The 15,155-nt window shown below is 42.4% G+C and overlaps 1 protein-coding gene across 6 annotated transcripts in view; it reads left to right on the top strand.

The window, feature by feature from the left end:
- satb2 (SATB homeobox 2) overlaps positions 1-15,155 on the top strand; it is a 64,180-nt gene that overhangs the window by 39,594 nt on the left and 9,431 nt on the right. For 5 of the 6 annotated variants that reach the window (XM_019353176.2, XM_019353178.2, XM_019353177.1 and 2 more), the window contains 9 exons: positions 1,140-1,266; positions 2,262-2,385; positions 2,977-3,079; positions 4,771-4,821; positions 4,901-5,490; positions 6,489-6,701; positions 6,827-6,913; positions 7,687-7,839; positions 9,773-9,967. In XM_019353176.2, the coding sequence (XP_019208721.1) occupies positions 1,140-1,266; positions 2,262-2,385; positions 2,977-3,079; positions 4,771-4,821; positions 4,901-5,490; positions 6,489-6,701; positions 6,827-6,913; positions 7,687-7,839; positions 9,773-9,967 (1,643 nt within the window). The remainder of the gene's footprint in view (positions 1-1,139; positions 1,267-2,261; positions 2,386-2,976; positions 3,080-4,770; positions 4,822-4,900; positions 5,491-6,488; positions 6,702-6,826; positions 6,914-7,686; positions 7,840-9,772; positions 9,968-15,155) is intronic. The other variant, XM_019353180.2, reaches the window with a different exon arrangement.

Raw genomic sequence — 15,155 nt, 5'->3', positions numbered from 1 at the left:
ATAATTGCAATGTTTGAGCCACTGAAGTGAAATCAACATGTAGGGATAAATATCGCAGGGCCTGAATGAGAACTCTGTTTTGTGTGAACGGGCTGTTTAGATCATGCTTAGCTTCTGGGTGTGAAAATGAAGCTTGTGTGAAAGTACCTTAAAAATGCTTCTTTCTCGTGGCCAGCAGAAGAGACTCCTTTGGTTGGGAAAAGAAATTTGGAAGTCTAAAAGAAAATTGTCATTTTGTAAATGATGGTCTCCATGAAGTTGTACAGAAAGATCAATCAGGCTATACTTTAGGACGTTTGATTTCTCAGTCAGAGCCATTTGGCAAGGCAGGACTTTCCTAACTAGTGGGTGTCTCCAGAGCATTTTAAATGCACGTTATCCTAGTCTTCAAAGTGTCTGTTAACATTCCCATCCACCTAACATTCTCAGAATAAAACAAAGGTATTTAATAAACAGTAAATTAAACAGTAGAATTATTGTAATATTACAGAAAGGTGGTGTGTTCAATTCAATTCAATTGTATTTATATAGCACCAAATCACAAGAACAGTCGCCTCAAGGCGCTTTATATTGTAAGGTAGACCCTACAATAATAGATACAGAGACAACCCAACAATCATATGACCCCCTATGGGCAAGCACTTTGGCGACAGTGGGAAGGAAAAACTCCCTTTTAACAGGAAGAAACCTCCAGCAGAACCAGGCTCAGGGAGGGGCGGGGCCATCTGCTGTGATTGGTTGGGGTGAGAGAAGGAAGACAGGATAAAGACATGCTGTGGAAGAGAGCCAGTCTTTTCAATCTGACTGCAACTACTGTCTTTAAAGAAAAACACCAGTCAATAGAGTGATGGCCATCCAATACACTGGAGGCCGCTCTTTATTTAAACACCACTTCTCATGGTTAATAACAATCAAAGCCAAGCCATCTAAAATGTAGAGCACTTTTCTAAGCTACAGTTAGGGTGCATCACTGTAGAAATGAAACACTTTACTAGTTAACACAGTGTACTGGAATATGTGAGTGCTTCGGTCAAAATCTCTTTTGCTGCTTTGTTGACTTTTGTACTTTCTCTGTTGTTGTGTGATGTCAAAAGGTTGTTTAACAATGATTGACAGAAGTATGTGCTCTCTCTTTTCAGGCATCATAAAGGTGGGAAAGTGGAATCCTCTTCCCATTCACTTTTTGACTGATGCTCCAGAAGCAACAGTTGCTGACATGTTGATGGAGGTTTACCACATGGTCACATTACGCATTCAACTACAAAGGTCAGACTGTGTTTTGAAAGACAGATGTGAGAGGATGTTTTTTTTTTCTCATTCATAAGACTTTAGAACAAACTGTGTGCAGCAATGTAGCAGAGACTTGTAAGTCTGTATTTTATGGGTACAGTGTGTGTGTGTGTGTGTGTGTGTGTGTGTGTGTGTGTGTGTGTGTGTGTGTGTGTGTTAGATCAGATACTTGGTCCACTGGGCTGCTGATGTCATTGCAGCTGATTGCAGTTCAGGAATTTACCATATATATCAAATTTGAAAGCAACAATATTGAAACACTAAAGTTCCATTTAAACAACCCGGTAGGGAATTATCTATTATCTGTCTCCGTCAGGGAGAGCCCGCGTGCCAGGAACTGTCGGTTCCCGAGAAATGGTGAAGCAGAATCTTGATGGGTAGATAAAACCAGATAAACTCCAGATGAGAGGGTTATTATTGTTATTGTCTTGGCGCATACCAGCCAGGTTTGTTTACATGTTTATTCATGTATCCATGGCAAAGGCAGACGTTTCGCATGCTTTGTGCTCCGAGTTGAAATTATTTATTTGAGGTTAAAATTAAATAAAACCAGAAAGATTAAAAGGAGATAGACCCTAGATGGGAAGTAGTGGTTTGTGGTTGATGTTAATACATGATGCTTGGATTATGGTTGGGGTTATGTGTTCATTCCGGTTTACATTTCTTTTCTTGCTTAGAGTTACATGAGCAAACATGAATCTAATGGTGGCTTCGTTTAACATCAAACTACTTTTTAAACTTAAATAAACCTTGTAGGATTTAAACCAACCAGTCGTTGTAAGTAATCTAACCCCTGACCTTATGTGTCAAAATAGGTGACTGTGACAGAGGAAAATATGCTAACTGATACAAGTGAAAAACTACTTTTGTCCCCCTCTATAACCTACAGGTAGATGTTGAGGTAGGTTAGCAGTTGTGCTCCTGTCCAAAAATGAGCCTAACAAACTGATGTGTGGTTTTGGTTTGTTTAGTTTTTCAAAGCTGGAGGATCTGCCCTGCGAACAGTGGAACCATGCAACTGTCAGGAATGCTCTCAAAGAGCTTCTAAAGGAAATGAACCAAAGTACTCTGGCCAAAGAGTGTCCTCTATCACAGGTATGACTCACCAGAATGTAGCATCTCTACTGCGTCTTCATATCAAGAAGGAGTTAATCTTCATGCAAAAAGTACAATGATCCTCTACAAGAGATATCTTTACACATGTCAAACCCTTCACACACCCTGGCTACGCGCTACAGGCAGCTCTCACGAGATCCATTTGGGCACATTTAGAAACAGCCTAACAAGCTATTGTTGCAAGCTTTTAATCAAACTCCACCCCAAAAGTTTAAGTGCCGTGTTAAAGTCCCCAGCTGTATGTTTAGCCCTCTATCCTGGTCCTATTCTCACTCGTGTTAAGAAGTGTTTGCGTACTGTGTTTAAATGGATCTCTGGTGGGGGTGTCGATCACTGAATCAATTGCAAGCATATGTGTATGTGGCTGGAGATTCCCTCGCTGCACCGTACTGGCTCGAGTTTCCATGGGTGGCTTCCAGTCATGATTAATGTTTGTCTCTTTCTATTGTGTGTGTGCAAGAGTGCATGTTGTATGTGTTTATGTGTGCATGCCATGTGGTTGTTGCGTGAGTCTAAGCATTTCATATTATGCTGGTTATTAATTATCTCTCCCCTCTTGTTCCCTCTCAGAGCATGATTTCCTCCATAGTGAACAGTTCCTACTATGCCAACGTATCCACTGCCAAATGTCAAGAATTCGGTCGTTGGTACAAGAAGTATAAAAAAATCAAAGGTGAGGCTAATAGAGTTTGAGCCAGATTTCTTAAATCATCTGGTAGTTGGACCGGTGGCCAAGGGGTTGTAAAATAATAAAAACATACAAGTCTGTCTACTTTTCTGGTGAAATGATAACACAGTTTTACTTCTTCTGGAATATACTTTGAAATAAGTCACACAAGATTATCTGAGAGTGGAAACTCTTGAGCGAGAGCTGCAATGAAGAGCATTAAATTAGTGCTCCACTGATGCAACACTGCACTCCTATAGCATTAAACGGACAAAAGATGATCAAAACCATTTTTTCAACGTCTAATTCCCACATTGTCTATAATGCAACTCTGACCACAGCAGAATTTTATAACTTGCTACTAAAAGGCCCAACTCACTTTTATTTTAGCCATGCAGCTACAACATAGATGAGCTACATGTAACCACACATCTTTATGGCAACCCTTGATACACCACATGAGGATCGCAAGAAGCGTGACTGGTCAGCTTGGGCTGAGTTTCTTAAGCCATAGTAGAGAGGGACAGTAAGATAGGTGGGCGAAAAGGTTCAGTGGTTTATTTCAGAACGTACTTCTAGCAAAGAATTAACACTGCAAGCCATCCGGTCGCCACTTGCTCTCTATGTGAATAAATAAACACTCACACAAGCCCTGAATTTTGAGAGCTTGCTCAGTATTCCAGCTGCTGGTGTATCCAGCAAAAACTAATAAATAAAATAAAATATTGGATGCAAATCAGAGCAAAGCCTCAGATTTGAGGAAGGAAGCCCCCAGTAACTCTGTCACTCTCCAGGTCAGGGTGTTGTGGGTTTGAAGTCACCCACAAGAGCCATTTTCAGCCTCTTACTTTCCAGAAATCTGCTCACAGGTTAGACTGTTCATAGCTAATAGGTTCAGCTGACTGATTAGAAGCGGTAGATTAGTTCCATCCATGAGTTCTGCCTTGGTAATGGGACCTATGCTAATGTTAAGTGTTAAATGTCAAGTAATTGTTAAAAAAAAATTCCTGCTTTTTCTTTGTCTCACAGTTATTAAAACAATTGTTGCTGCTATATCCAATATATATATATAAAAGTGTCACTTTTAGCTGTTACAGCCTGACATGGAGTTATACATGCGTATCTGTGTGTAATATCTACAACTGGAATCCAGTTCAGCTTGTGAATCACGCATCATCTTAGAAGATGTGGAGGAGTAGAAATCAGGATGGCTTTAGGTAAATGGTTACAGTGACACTGATGTGATATTCAGTCATATAGTCCCCGTAATATCCTTTCTTTTACTTAACCACACCAGCTTGTCCCACTCCCAAAAGCTACATTATAATAATGTAATAAAAACAGATTAAACACTAGGCCAGAAGAGGAAAGAGGGTGTATGCCGGAGCCTGCTGCGCTCCTGCTATGAGCGGGTGTTAAGTTACATTCAACATTTCCTCCATCAGTCCTGCTCCACAGATGTTGACATGACAGTTTCTTTAGAGCAGTTGTGGAGCTTTCAACCCAGAACCCATGACACAATCAGCATCAGCACATGGAAATGTATATACTTACACTGATTTTTGGACACTTTAGGAACTTTAACTTTGGCTCAAAAGCTTAGCTCTCTTCTTTAAATGGATGCTGAGGCAAAGTCATAGCTTTACACCAGCAGCACCATCTCACTCTTCTGACCTTCTGTTTGTTTCGTTGAGCAGGAGATTACTTGGAGAAGATGTGGTCTGGACGAGATGCTGCTGACATAAAAAGTAAGGAATATAATCCATCTTTCTGACACTGTGCTTAAATGAAGGTATTTATTTGAACACACTCTCTGGTTATCTCCAGTTGAGAGAGACAACATGGCTGACTTCTGTGTGTTGGGCCAGAGACCTCCACCTCATCTGGCTGGCCTGGCACAGCTCGGTCACCTGGGAGCCAGCAGTCCCCTCCTCAAATCTCCAGATTCGCAGGCACCCTCCCAGACACCTCAGCAACCACCTCCTCCTCCTCAGCAGCAGCCCTCACCTCACGGTCCCCTCCATCACAGCCCTCCTCTCCGTACAGGGCAGGTGCCTCCTCCTCCCCCACCTCCGCCGCCTGGTGCCCTGCAGCCCCTGCTGGGCCCAGGTGGACTGCTCTCTCCTCAACTCTCACCGCAGCTGGTACGGCAGCAGCTCGCCATGGCCCACCTCATCAACCAGCAGCTAGCCGTGAGCCGCCTGCTGGCTCACCAGCACCCTCAAGCTCTCAACCAGCAGTTTCTGAACCACCCGCCGATCCCACGGGGTTCATCCAAAGCTGGCGGTGACCACCCTGGAAGCAACCCCTCTGCTTCTGAAGTCTCCTCTGAAATCTACCAGCAGGTCAGGGATGAGCTGAAGAGAGCTAGCGTGTCCCAGGCTGTGTTCGCCCGTGTGGCTTTCAACCGTACACAGGTAGGAACACAGAGACAGGTCAAGAAGCTTAGGAGACAGGAGGGGAAGGTGTGAGGGGAAAATGAGAGGAAGAGGAGGAAGGTGATGTGTTAGAGAAAGGAAATCAAGTTTCTAGTTGAACAAAAATTATGCAGAGGTTTTTAAATCTGAAAACTGAAATATGGCATTCAATAGTGATAATTCGTCAGACATTTCTGACATTATATGGATCATATCAGGTGAGAAGAGGTTTACTGGGTAGAAACAAATGCCAGTTGCACTCACTGATCTGATTTTCACAAACACACACACCCACAAAAGAACTCGGCTAATTTATGGTCACCCACCTTTTGGTATTTTTGGTGGGCTTAGCAGAAGCGCGACTGGGTTGCTCGCTGCGTCATTCAGTCTCCTCCTCCACCTTCGCAGCAGCACAAACACCTGATGCATTCAGGCTGTGCTAAACTGGTTACTGCACGGCCCATTAGATCAGTGTAATGGGAGGTAGCTCATAGACCTATTGGTCCAGAGGCCAGGTGTTTTTCACTGGTGCGTCACTTTGTGGTAGGTAGCGTATGTATTTGAGAGGGTCAAACCAATATGCAAATACTTTAAAGCGTCTAGTTGTACGTTTATACAAGAAAACAAGCAGCTTCAAAGTGATTTACATTTGACAAAAGCTATTTTTCAAGTCAAAATGACAAACATGTCATTGTGTCAGCTTAATAAAAGTGAGGATTGTCAAGTTTTTCTCTTAAAGACTTTAATAAATAACATTTGGTTTAGATGTTTTAAAAAAAATTCTGGATACTTTTGATATAGATTTTTAAAACAAAAGGAAAAAGCAAATTGCCAGTCTGGGTTTAAACAAACGGGTATAGAAGGCAAACGAGTCCAAGAATAACATCAATGGAGCTTCAACAGTGCACTTGAAGCATGGGAAAGGGACCATACATTTCAATTTTCCATGCTAGGGAGATGCAATAACATATCCTGCTGTGTGCGTTTGTGTGGGTCAGGGCCTGCTCTCAGAGATCCTGAGGAAGGAGGAGGACCCTCGCACGGCCTCGCAGTCTCTGCTGGTGAATCTGAAGGCCATGCAGAACTTCCTCAACCTGCCTGAGAGCGAGCGAGACCGAATCTACCAGGAGGAGAGAGAGCGCACCATGAACCCTTCGGTTGGCCTTCCCGCCTCCAACTCCTCCAACCCCGGCGCACCACGCCTTTCACAGGTTAGTGTGCCCAACGGGCCATAAACGGCGGTTGCCATAGCAGTGCATCGAGCAAGAAAACAGCGGTGTTTTGTATGAGTAATCACATGTGATGCTAACATGCCTTGTGTCATGTATGAGCTTAGAAAGTGTGGGAGAGGAGCTTGGAGGACCAGAAAATCCCAGATACCTGGGCCTCAATCTGGAAGAACAAGGCCAAGATCTGTAACTCTGTGAGTTATCTACCATCTTTAACTTGCCCTCACAAAGTAGACTGCACCATGTCATGTGCTTCATCTTAAAACCTGCGCTGGGATTTGAAAGTTTTTATCTTAACAAATTCCATTTATAATGGAAAACAGCTTCAAAGCCATCAGAGGGACATATTGTAAACATAAAGGACATTATACAGTATTTGGAAATTTCCTTCCACGAGCACGTGGAGCAACATCAGCGATAAGAAGTACCCCTGATGTCAGGACAAATGCCCATTCATGGATCTGGGTGAATTGGTGCGCTATTCTTATTATGGCTACGTAAAATTATCTCAGCATCGTTTACACTGGGGGAATGTAAGCTAGCTGGTCTCTACATGTCTTGTGGATGACTTCAAACGCTGTGTATACAAGCTTTCTGAGAGCCAATACATGTTCATTCAAACAGAAACAACAAAGAAAGACAAAAGAGGAGGACTTAATGACTTTGATCTGTAAACACAACTCATGTGGGGACATGCGCTGCAGATGTGCAGCTGATGCTCGTACTGGGAACACTGCATGTCTGTTCTCAGAGCGACTTGGCCTGATCATCAGCTGATAACCTCTCCTCATATGCGTTTGTTTTTGTGGTTAAATTTCATAGTAGTTTCATAAAGTAAATAACAAGCCTTAAACAATACACGGTACGCCTCTGTGACTGTTTATCACTCATCTTGTTCTGTCGAAGCACAATAAAGTTCCTTTTTAAAAAATTGTGCTCTGCATTACATCATTATCCTGTCTCCCAGCCCAAGCCGTCTGGCCCGCCCTCCGACCTCCCGCTGAAGCTGGAGTCACTGGTCAACATTACGTCAGGCATCTATGATGAAATTCAGCAAGAGATGAAGCGAGCCAAAGTGTCCCAAGCCCTGTTCGCAAAGGTGGCGGCCAACAAAAGCCAGGTGAGGAGACTGTTGGGCAAAACAAACCTACAAAATGACTTAAAGTGTTTGTTTGTTTTTAAACTCCAGGTCAGATTCCAAGTGCAGTCGCATATTTATATGTACTGCGATAGCGTAGCTATGAGTAACTCTAACGTAACGTAACCTATGAGTTAACATGTTAGTGAGCATCACGATTGAACCAACATGATTTTAATTAATAACGATTTATTACAAACTACAAAAGTTGTGGGACTGAGTAGAGTCAGCAAAGCTGGTGCTCTGCCGGTAACACGATCTAAATGTTCATCAGCTGTTTCACCATCACTTCAAACCGGACATGTGTGTGATCAGTTATGTTCTTAAAGCTCTGGTGACATGATGTTTGACGTTATTCTGATTATTTCTACCTCTATTGTTTGTTTGTTTTTAAATTTTGAATCTTGGATGCATGCAGTATAAATATGTATTTATTTTTTGGATAAAAATGAAAAGGAAACACTTCAGTTTTTGTTTCTTGGTATTAATTTCAGACCAAGATCACTGAAACAATAACGACAGTTCTTTCAAAAAATAGTTTTTAAATTTGTAACAACTTGTTGTTGCAGGATAGTAGGATGTGACTCACATGTGATATAGGTTGTCTATAAAGAAGGCTAGACAACATGTATACAGTATGTGCGTTTCTTTTGTGGGTATTTAGTGAGGTACCCCTGGTTGGTGGGTCTGGGGGTGGCGAAGGGTCATGGCTCACTGCACCCATCTGCTGCAGCTGGCCAGCGAGCAAGGACAGCAAGCAAGCGGGGGAGAGAGAGAGAGAGCGAGAGATGATCAGGCTATTAGCGGTGCATGCTGCCCGAGGTGGCTGGTTGAACACAACAGCTGGTGTCACAAACTGAACCAGTCTAGCAGATATAATTGAATCTTCTCCGTCTCTCCTTCCCCCGTCTTTACCTCACACATCCTGCATCCTTCCAACTTTTACAACTTTTTAGTTTAATTTGAGCTTCCCTCCCCGGGGTGGAGGGTGTCAGGTTAGGTGGTCTCACGATCTTGTCTCTGCTTGTCGCAGATGATGTGGTTGTATCAGCCTCGTTGAGCCGTGACTCTCAATGGGGGGGGGGGGGGGGGCTATAGATGTCAGCCAGGGACGAGGTGCTGCCCCAAGTGGAGGAGTTTAAGTATCTTTGGTTCTTGTTCATGAGTGAGTGGAGTAGATTGATGGACGGATTGGCGCAGCTTCACCACTCTGTTGTGAAGAGACTGTGAAAGCAATGCTGTTAGTTTATGGGTGGATTTACATTCCCACCCTCATCTTAGCCAGAAGCTCAGCGTACTAATCAAAAGAATTAGATTGTAGATGTAAGCGGATGAAATAAGTTTCCTCTAAAGGGTACCTGGGCTCTTCTTTAGGGATAGGGTGAGGAGCTTGGGGTTCAAAACACACATCAAAAGGAACCAACAGATTTAGTTCAGGCATCTGATCAGGATGTCTACTGGGCACTTGCTGGGTGAGGTGTTTCCAATTTGTCCTGCCAGGAGGAGGCCCCAGGGCTGAGAGAGATGCTGGAGAGATTATGTCTCTCAGTTGGCTTGGGAACACATAGGAGCTGGAGGAGGTGGCTGTGGAGAGGCAGATCTGCTTCCACTGCTGTAACCCAGACTCAGATAATGGATGAATAAACAGAATCACTTATGTCTATCTCAGCTGCCACTTGTCATGCTCATCCCCGCTGCCACTCTCCAAACAGAGTAGATGCAGAGACATCTACTCTGCGTGCACGTGTGTGAGAGAGAAAGGTCGTAAAAAGTTGCATAACAATTCTTTCTCACTGTGTGTGACACAGTAGCAAAAGTCACCCATTCACGTCCCTGTCAGCTGTCGCACAGTCCACACTTTCTTTCTTTTTAACCACACCTTTTTCCCCTGCATACATCTGTGTCTCCTCTTCAGGGCTGGCTGTGCGAGCTACTTCGGTGGAAGGAGAACCCCAGCCCTGAGAACCGCACTCTGTGGGAGAACCTGTGCACCATCAGGAGGTTCCTGACGCTGCCGCAGGCCGACAGAGATCTTGCATACGAGGAGGAGTCCAGACACCATCACACCGAGAGGCTGCACACCGTCCTCCACATGCCACAGGACACACAGGTAAGTGTTTGCATGTGGAGGTAACGTGCACCTCAATGCTCCATATCCAGATGCGGTATACAATGAGTGGATTTTATTTACAGCTGGCACAAAGGCGGCGTCTTGAGTAAACACACTGAACAGATTTCCTGCACATCACCTCATCTCATAATATTTACAACATGAAATCGGGAGAAAGTGCTTGGTCTTCATACCTACAAACACGTGTGTCCTAAAATCTATTTTTGATGGATTACTCAATTATTTCAGAACTGTTTCTTTAAAACATGGCCAATCCCCTAAAAAGTACGCAGATATGAATGTGCTGAACACACAGTACGGTACAAACACTGACTGATAAGGATGACTAAGATGTTGTAAAGAATGATATTAGAAATAGTTGTTACTGAGCTCCAGTTTCATGGCACTTCTCACGTATTAAAATGGATGGAAGTGTATTCCTCTACCTTCAGAGACCAAATCTGTCATTATTATTGAGTCATTATATTTATTTAATCTAAGTTTGCGCAGTGCTGTTTGATCTTGTGGTGGGTGCACATGTGTTTGTGTGTCCCTGTGTGCCCCAGTGGAATGAAGAGTAAACAGAGTTGCTGGGTGGTGTGGCACTGGAGGAAATGCCCCATTAGTTTTTGAGGAGGGAGGCAGAGGCTGAAGGAGGCTTGAGAGAGAAGGGAGATCGATGGAGGAAGCACAGAAACGTGTTGGCATCTTTGGTTACTGTAAGCACAGTAACCAAAGATGTCCAGTTGGACACACGCTGAAGCCGCCCCACCTAACTTTATCTGCAAGCCTGTGTTTTTCTTTTTCTTCTAGTGCTTAAATAAATTAGGAATGTAAGTCAAGTCCAATTAAAAAGTAGGACAGCACTTTATAATAAGGTCTTTATTTCTCTGTAATTAAATGGAATTTAAGTGTATTTTATTTCAAAGAACAATGCAGTTATATTAACATGCAGATGCTTAAAGGTAGAATAAAGGGGTAACAAAGCAACAATTATGCTCTAAATCAATTTAAGTAGTATTTTACAGGAAAGGAGACAGAAATTATACAGTAAGCAATTTCAAGTACTTACTTTTAATTTTAGGTACAGCATAACAAATTTTTCACTGGTGTGTAATTAACTGGCAATGTTGTGCAATATTTTTCGTATTATGGCGTGAGTTAAACGTGCCTTTTTAATTTTTATTTTTTCACATCATTATTTAATCTGATGGATTTTCCATTCATCAGTTGTCATTTTACACTCAGGCTGTTTTGTACATTACTTACAGTATAGTTATTCTCTTCTTTCCTGTGAAATACCCAGTTAAGCGAAGTAAAGTCACTGCATGATATGACCCACGCCCCGAAAAGAGCTGTATATTTATGATGTCAGATAAAATCCACTTATAGCATAATTATTTCCTGACTTGTAACCACCCCCCACCCCCCATTCTAGTATACATACTTTTAAACATGTAAATATAGAATAAATATAGAAACATGTTATTTCAAATAAAATTAAAATCAAATCAAATAAAAAATGTAATTATGCATTAAGTTGCAGGCCTTCCACAGCATGTCTTTATCCTGTCTTCCTTCTCTCACCCCAACCGGTCGCAGCAGATGGCCCCGCCCCTCCCTGAGCCTGGTTCTGCCGGAGGTTTCTTCCTGTTAAAAGGGAGTTTTTCCTTCCCACTGTCGCCAAAGTGCTTGCTCATAGGGGGTCATATGATTGTTGGGTTTTTCTCTGTATCTATTATTGTAGGGTCTACCTTACAATATAAAGCGCCCTGAAGCTACTACTGTTGTGATTTGGCGCTGCATAAATAAAATTGAATTGAATTGAAATCATCACCAAAAGTACTTATTGATAAAAAAAAATATATATTTAAAACATTTCTATGATCCAGTGGCGACAGCCTCTATCAGTAATATTTAATGTAGGAGCGATGCCACACCATGCAAACCCTGTATACATGCCTGTGGTTTGCCATACTTGACTCCAGAGGAGGAGCTTGTTGGTACATGAAGGTATCTGCGTTTATGTTAATGCTGGACCTGCCTAACACAAACACCCCCGTTCCCCCTTTCTTGCTTGAGGTAGAAACATCAAGCAGCTGATTATAGTTTAATTTTAAAATGCAAACATGAAAAGGTTCAAATTCCCCAAAAATGTTAAATTGGTGTAATGTCCAGAGACGCAACATGAAGTGTGTCACTTCTTCATCACCTGACCTCACTGTAAAGAGGTCAAAGATCAGGTTCGACGGTGGAAACAGGATTCACTGCTTGGATTGAGTCTAGGTCCTCTGGTTGAACCCGCCAGCTTACTCTGCCCACAGCCCCCGTCACCCCCAGCTCCAAAGCTATTATAGCCCACATATAGTACATACCATATGCCATAAATCAAAAACAGGCCAATGCTCAGACTTCCCATTTGGTATTGTGACATGAATCCTACACGGCTTGCTTTGCAGCTCCGCCCACCTTCACTCTACCACCGAGCCTTTTTTCTCTCCTCCCAATTCAGACCTTTGTATTAAAGACTGATGGGAAGATGCAAAGGAAGCTGTGGTGGCACCATTAACACATTCCTCTATTCAAAGTCTAAAAATAAAATTTACACTCATAAACGCCTGTGTAATAACCCTCCCACCCCCACTCGCCCCCAACCCACCCTCACTCCCACCCCAAGAGACACAGGGAGAAGAACTGTGGTGAAACGCTGGTGATTTATTAATCGGAAATGAGGTGTGTGTGTGTTCATGTTGCTGTCTTGAGAGCCCCCCCTCTCCCCGCTCTGTCCCAGATGAAGCCCTCCACCAACCTCAGGCTCCAGCCAGCCTGCCACCACAGACCACACATGTGTCCCATCTGCCACACATACACACAATCTCATACTGATAGTTGGTAATGTGAGCACTCTGTTGTGTTTGGACAACAAGAAGGTCTCTAAAACTGTAACAACCAACCCCGGGATACACATGAAAAATGAACGCGGTGCTGCTGTCTGAAGCAAATGTTCACATACCAGTGATGTGTGTGTGTGCGCGCTTTGTACTGGACTGTATGTGCGGTGCCATGCTAGTGGCTCTGTGTGAGCGTGTCTATGAAGTGTGCAGGTGCTGTAAGAGTGTGTTTGTAACTTCAGCAGGCATCACATTTCTTCATGACTGACACAGCCCCAGCGTTTGCTCTACAGCTCTCACTCACATGGCTCGAGCAGTTAAGTGCATCCCACAGCTAATTTGGCAGAGTCTGCCCTTATAAATAATTACTTTATTGTTTTTGCTAAATTGATTTCTACTGCAAGTGAGGAGGTGTTTATGTGTGTGCGTGTATGACCGCTCACTGTGGCCGAGACCCCAGGAGTGGTGGACTAGAATCAGAAGTTACAACTGCTGCGCCCTTCCTCCACTCATTGTGTCTCGCTTTAGCCCAGCGGTGCTTATTGCCAAACCCCCAAAACAAATCGCTCCTGTTTTCTGTCTTTTTTTTAAGCTCTCGTCAAAGCGGGGTCACTTCATAGAATCTGTCAAATGCCACAAGTCTGGTAAATGTTTGAAAAATATATACAAAAGTATTTTTTTGAAGAAAACGTCATAAATGCTCCAGAGTTGTCAAAATTAAGATCATGTGATGAAGTCATTATGTTTTAAATTTGCAGTTATTATTGCAATCTTTTGAGAGTGAAAAAAGATTTTTGAATATTCCATAGATTATATAACAAGCATAGCTACTCATTTCTTTCTCCAGTCCTTGTACTGAAACCTCAGTGTTCTTTGGAAAGAAGTGATCATAATGTGACGCAGCTTCCAAAAAAGGAGGTCAAAGTTCATCTTCAGCATCTTCATTATTTTGTACTTTTTTATGTTTTCTAAAATTTCCAGGCGTGTAGATTAACTGTTTATTTTCTATCACTTTTAAACTTGAGTTTGTCAAACTCTGTCTGTACTTTGATTATTGTGGTTCATTAACAATGCAAATAGATAAATAGTCACTTGTAGGACAAAGGCTGACATGCTCTTCAGACAAAGCCTCAATTTTTAATCCAGGTTTTCACTTAAATCTTTCAAAGACTCAAGTTTGCTACACTGGCTCTGCTGTAATTATGACAAATACAACAGTGAACACTTCTGTGTGAAATCCTCCAAACAATACTAAACTGTAAGATTTCAGGCCAGCAAAGCTGCAAGAACTGAAATCTTCCCACATAAGCTCTGGGGCAGGGGTGTCAAACATAAGGCCTGGGGGCCAAAATCGGCCAGACAAAGACTTCAATCTGGCCTGTTGGATTACTATGAGGACTGTAAAGGACAACATAAATCTTAGACTTTTAACTGGATTTTCACAGTTTTTACAGCTTTTCCTGCTGATGGCATTTCATACCACACAAAATTATTAAATTATTTCTGTAATAATATTTGTTTCTGTAATGATAATATTTATATAATAATACAATTAAAGCCCAAAGAGTTGTGACAGATTTCTTTTCTACAGCAAGCATGTCTTTATCATGTAGACATCTTATATCTCATTGATTAAACGTGTGGTTACATTTGTGTACACTGACTGTGGCCCACGATGTAAAATGAGTTTGACGTTCTGACTGTTCTGGGATAAAACCGTAGTGCTTGAAACAACTATTTTTAGCTGTCTTTGCACACAGAGCTATGCAGGGAAACATATGCATACTCTGATTGTTGAAAGAACTGAAAGCTTTTTGGGGGTGAAATGATTGATAAACTCATTACCATATTATGAAAGATATCAGGCACATTCTTAAATCACTTATTTTACTAGTAGGACAAATTGTTTTGCCAAAAAAATTGTGAAAATATGAGCATTAGATAAGAAAAACACAGGGCCCATTCCTGGGTTGTCACTGTGATTTAGTACTGCAGAGCCATTAAAACCGAGGGTCTCGAGGTGATGTAGGTATGTGGTGTTTAAAACAATAGTGATCTAAATGGGGACACTAGACAAATACAAACTGACTTATGGGTCAAGTCTGGAAAGCAGTGGACTGTACGCTGTCTTTAATGAAACATCAATCTTCATTGGACCCTCCCTGCTTGATAAACGCCCTCCATTTTTCTGAACTCCACACCCTCATTTTGTAACACAAGTTTTCAGCAAAAAAAAAAAAATCTCCAAACCCAACCCAATGCCAAAACAGCCTCAATGACATCACCAGGCATTATTT

This window comes from Oreochromis niloticus, linkage group LG16 (genome assembly GCF_001858045.2).
Source record: "Oreochromis niloticus isolate F11D_XX linkage group LG16, O_niloticus_UMD_NMBU, whole genome shotgun sequence".
NCBI classification, from domain to species: Eukaryota; Metazoa; Chordata; class Actinopteri; order Cichliformes; family Cichlidae; genus Oreochromis; species Oreochromis niloticus.
The sequence above is the reverse complement of the archived record's forward strand: the minus strand, read 5'-3'. Positions and strand labels throughout refer to the sequence as shown.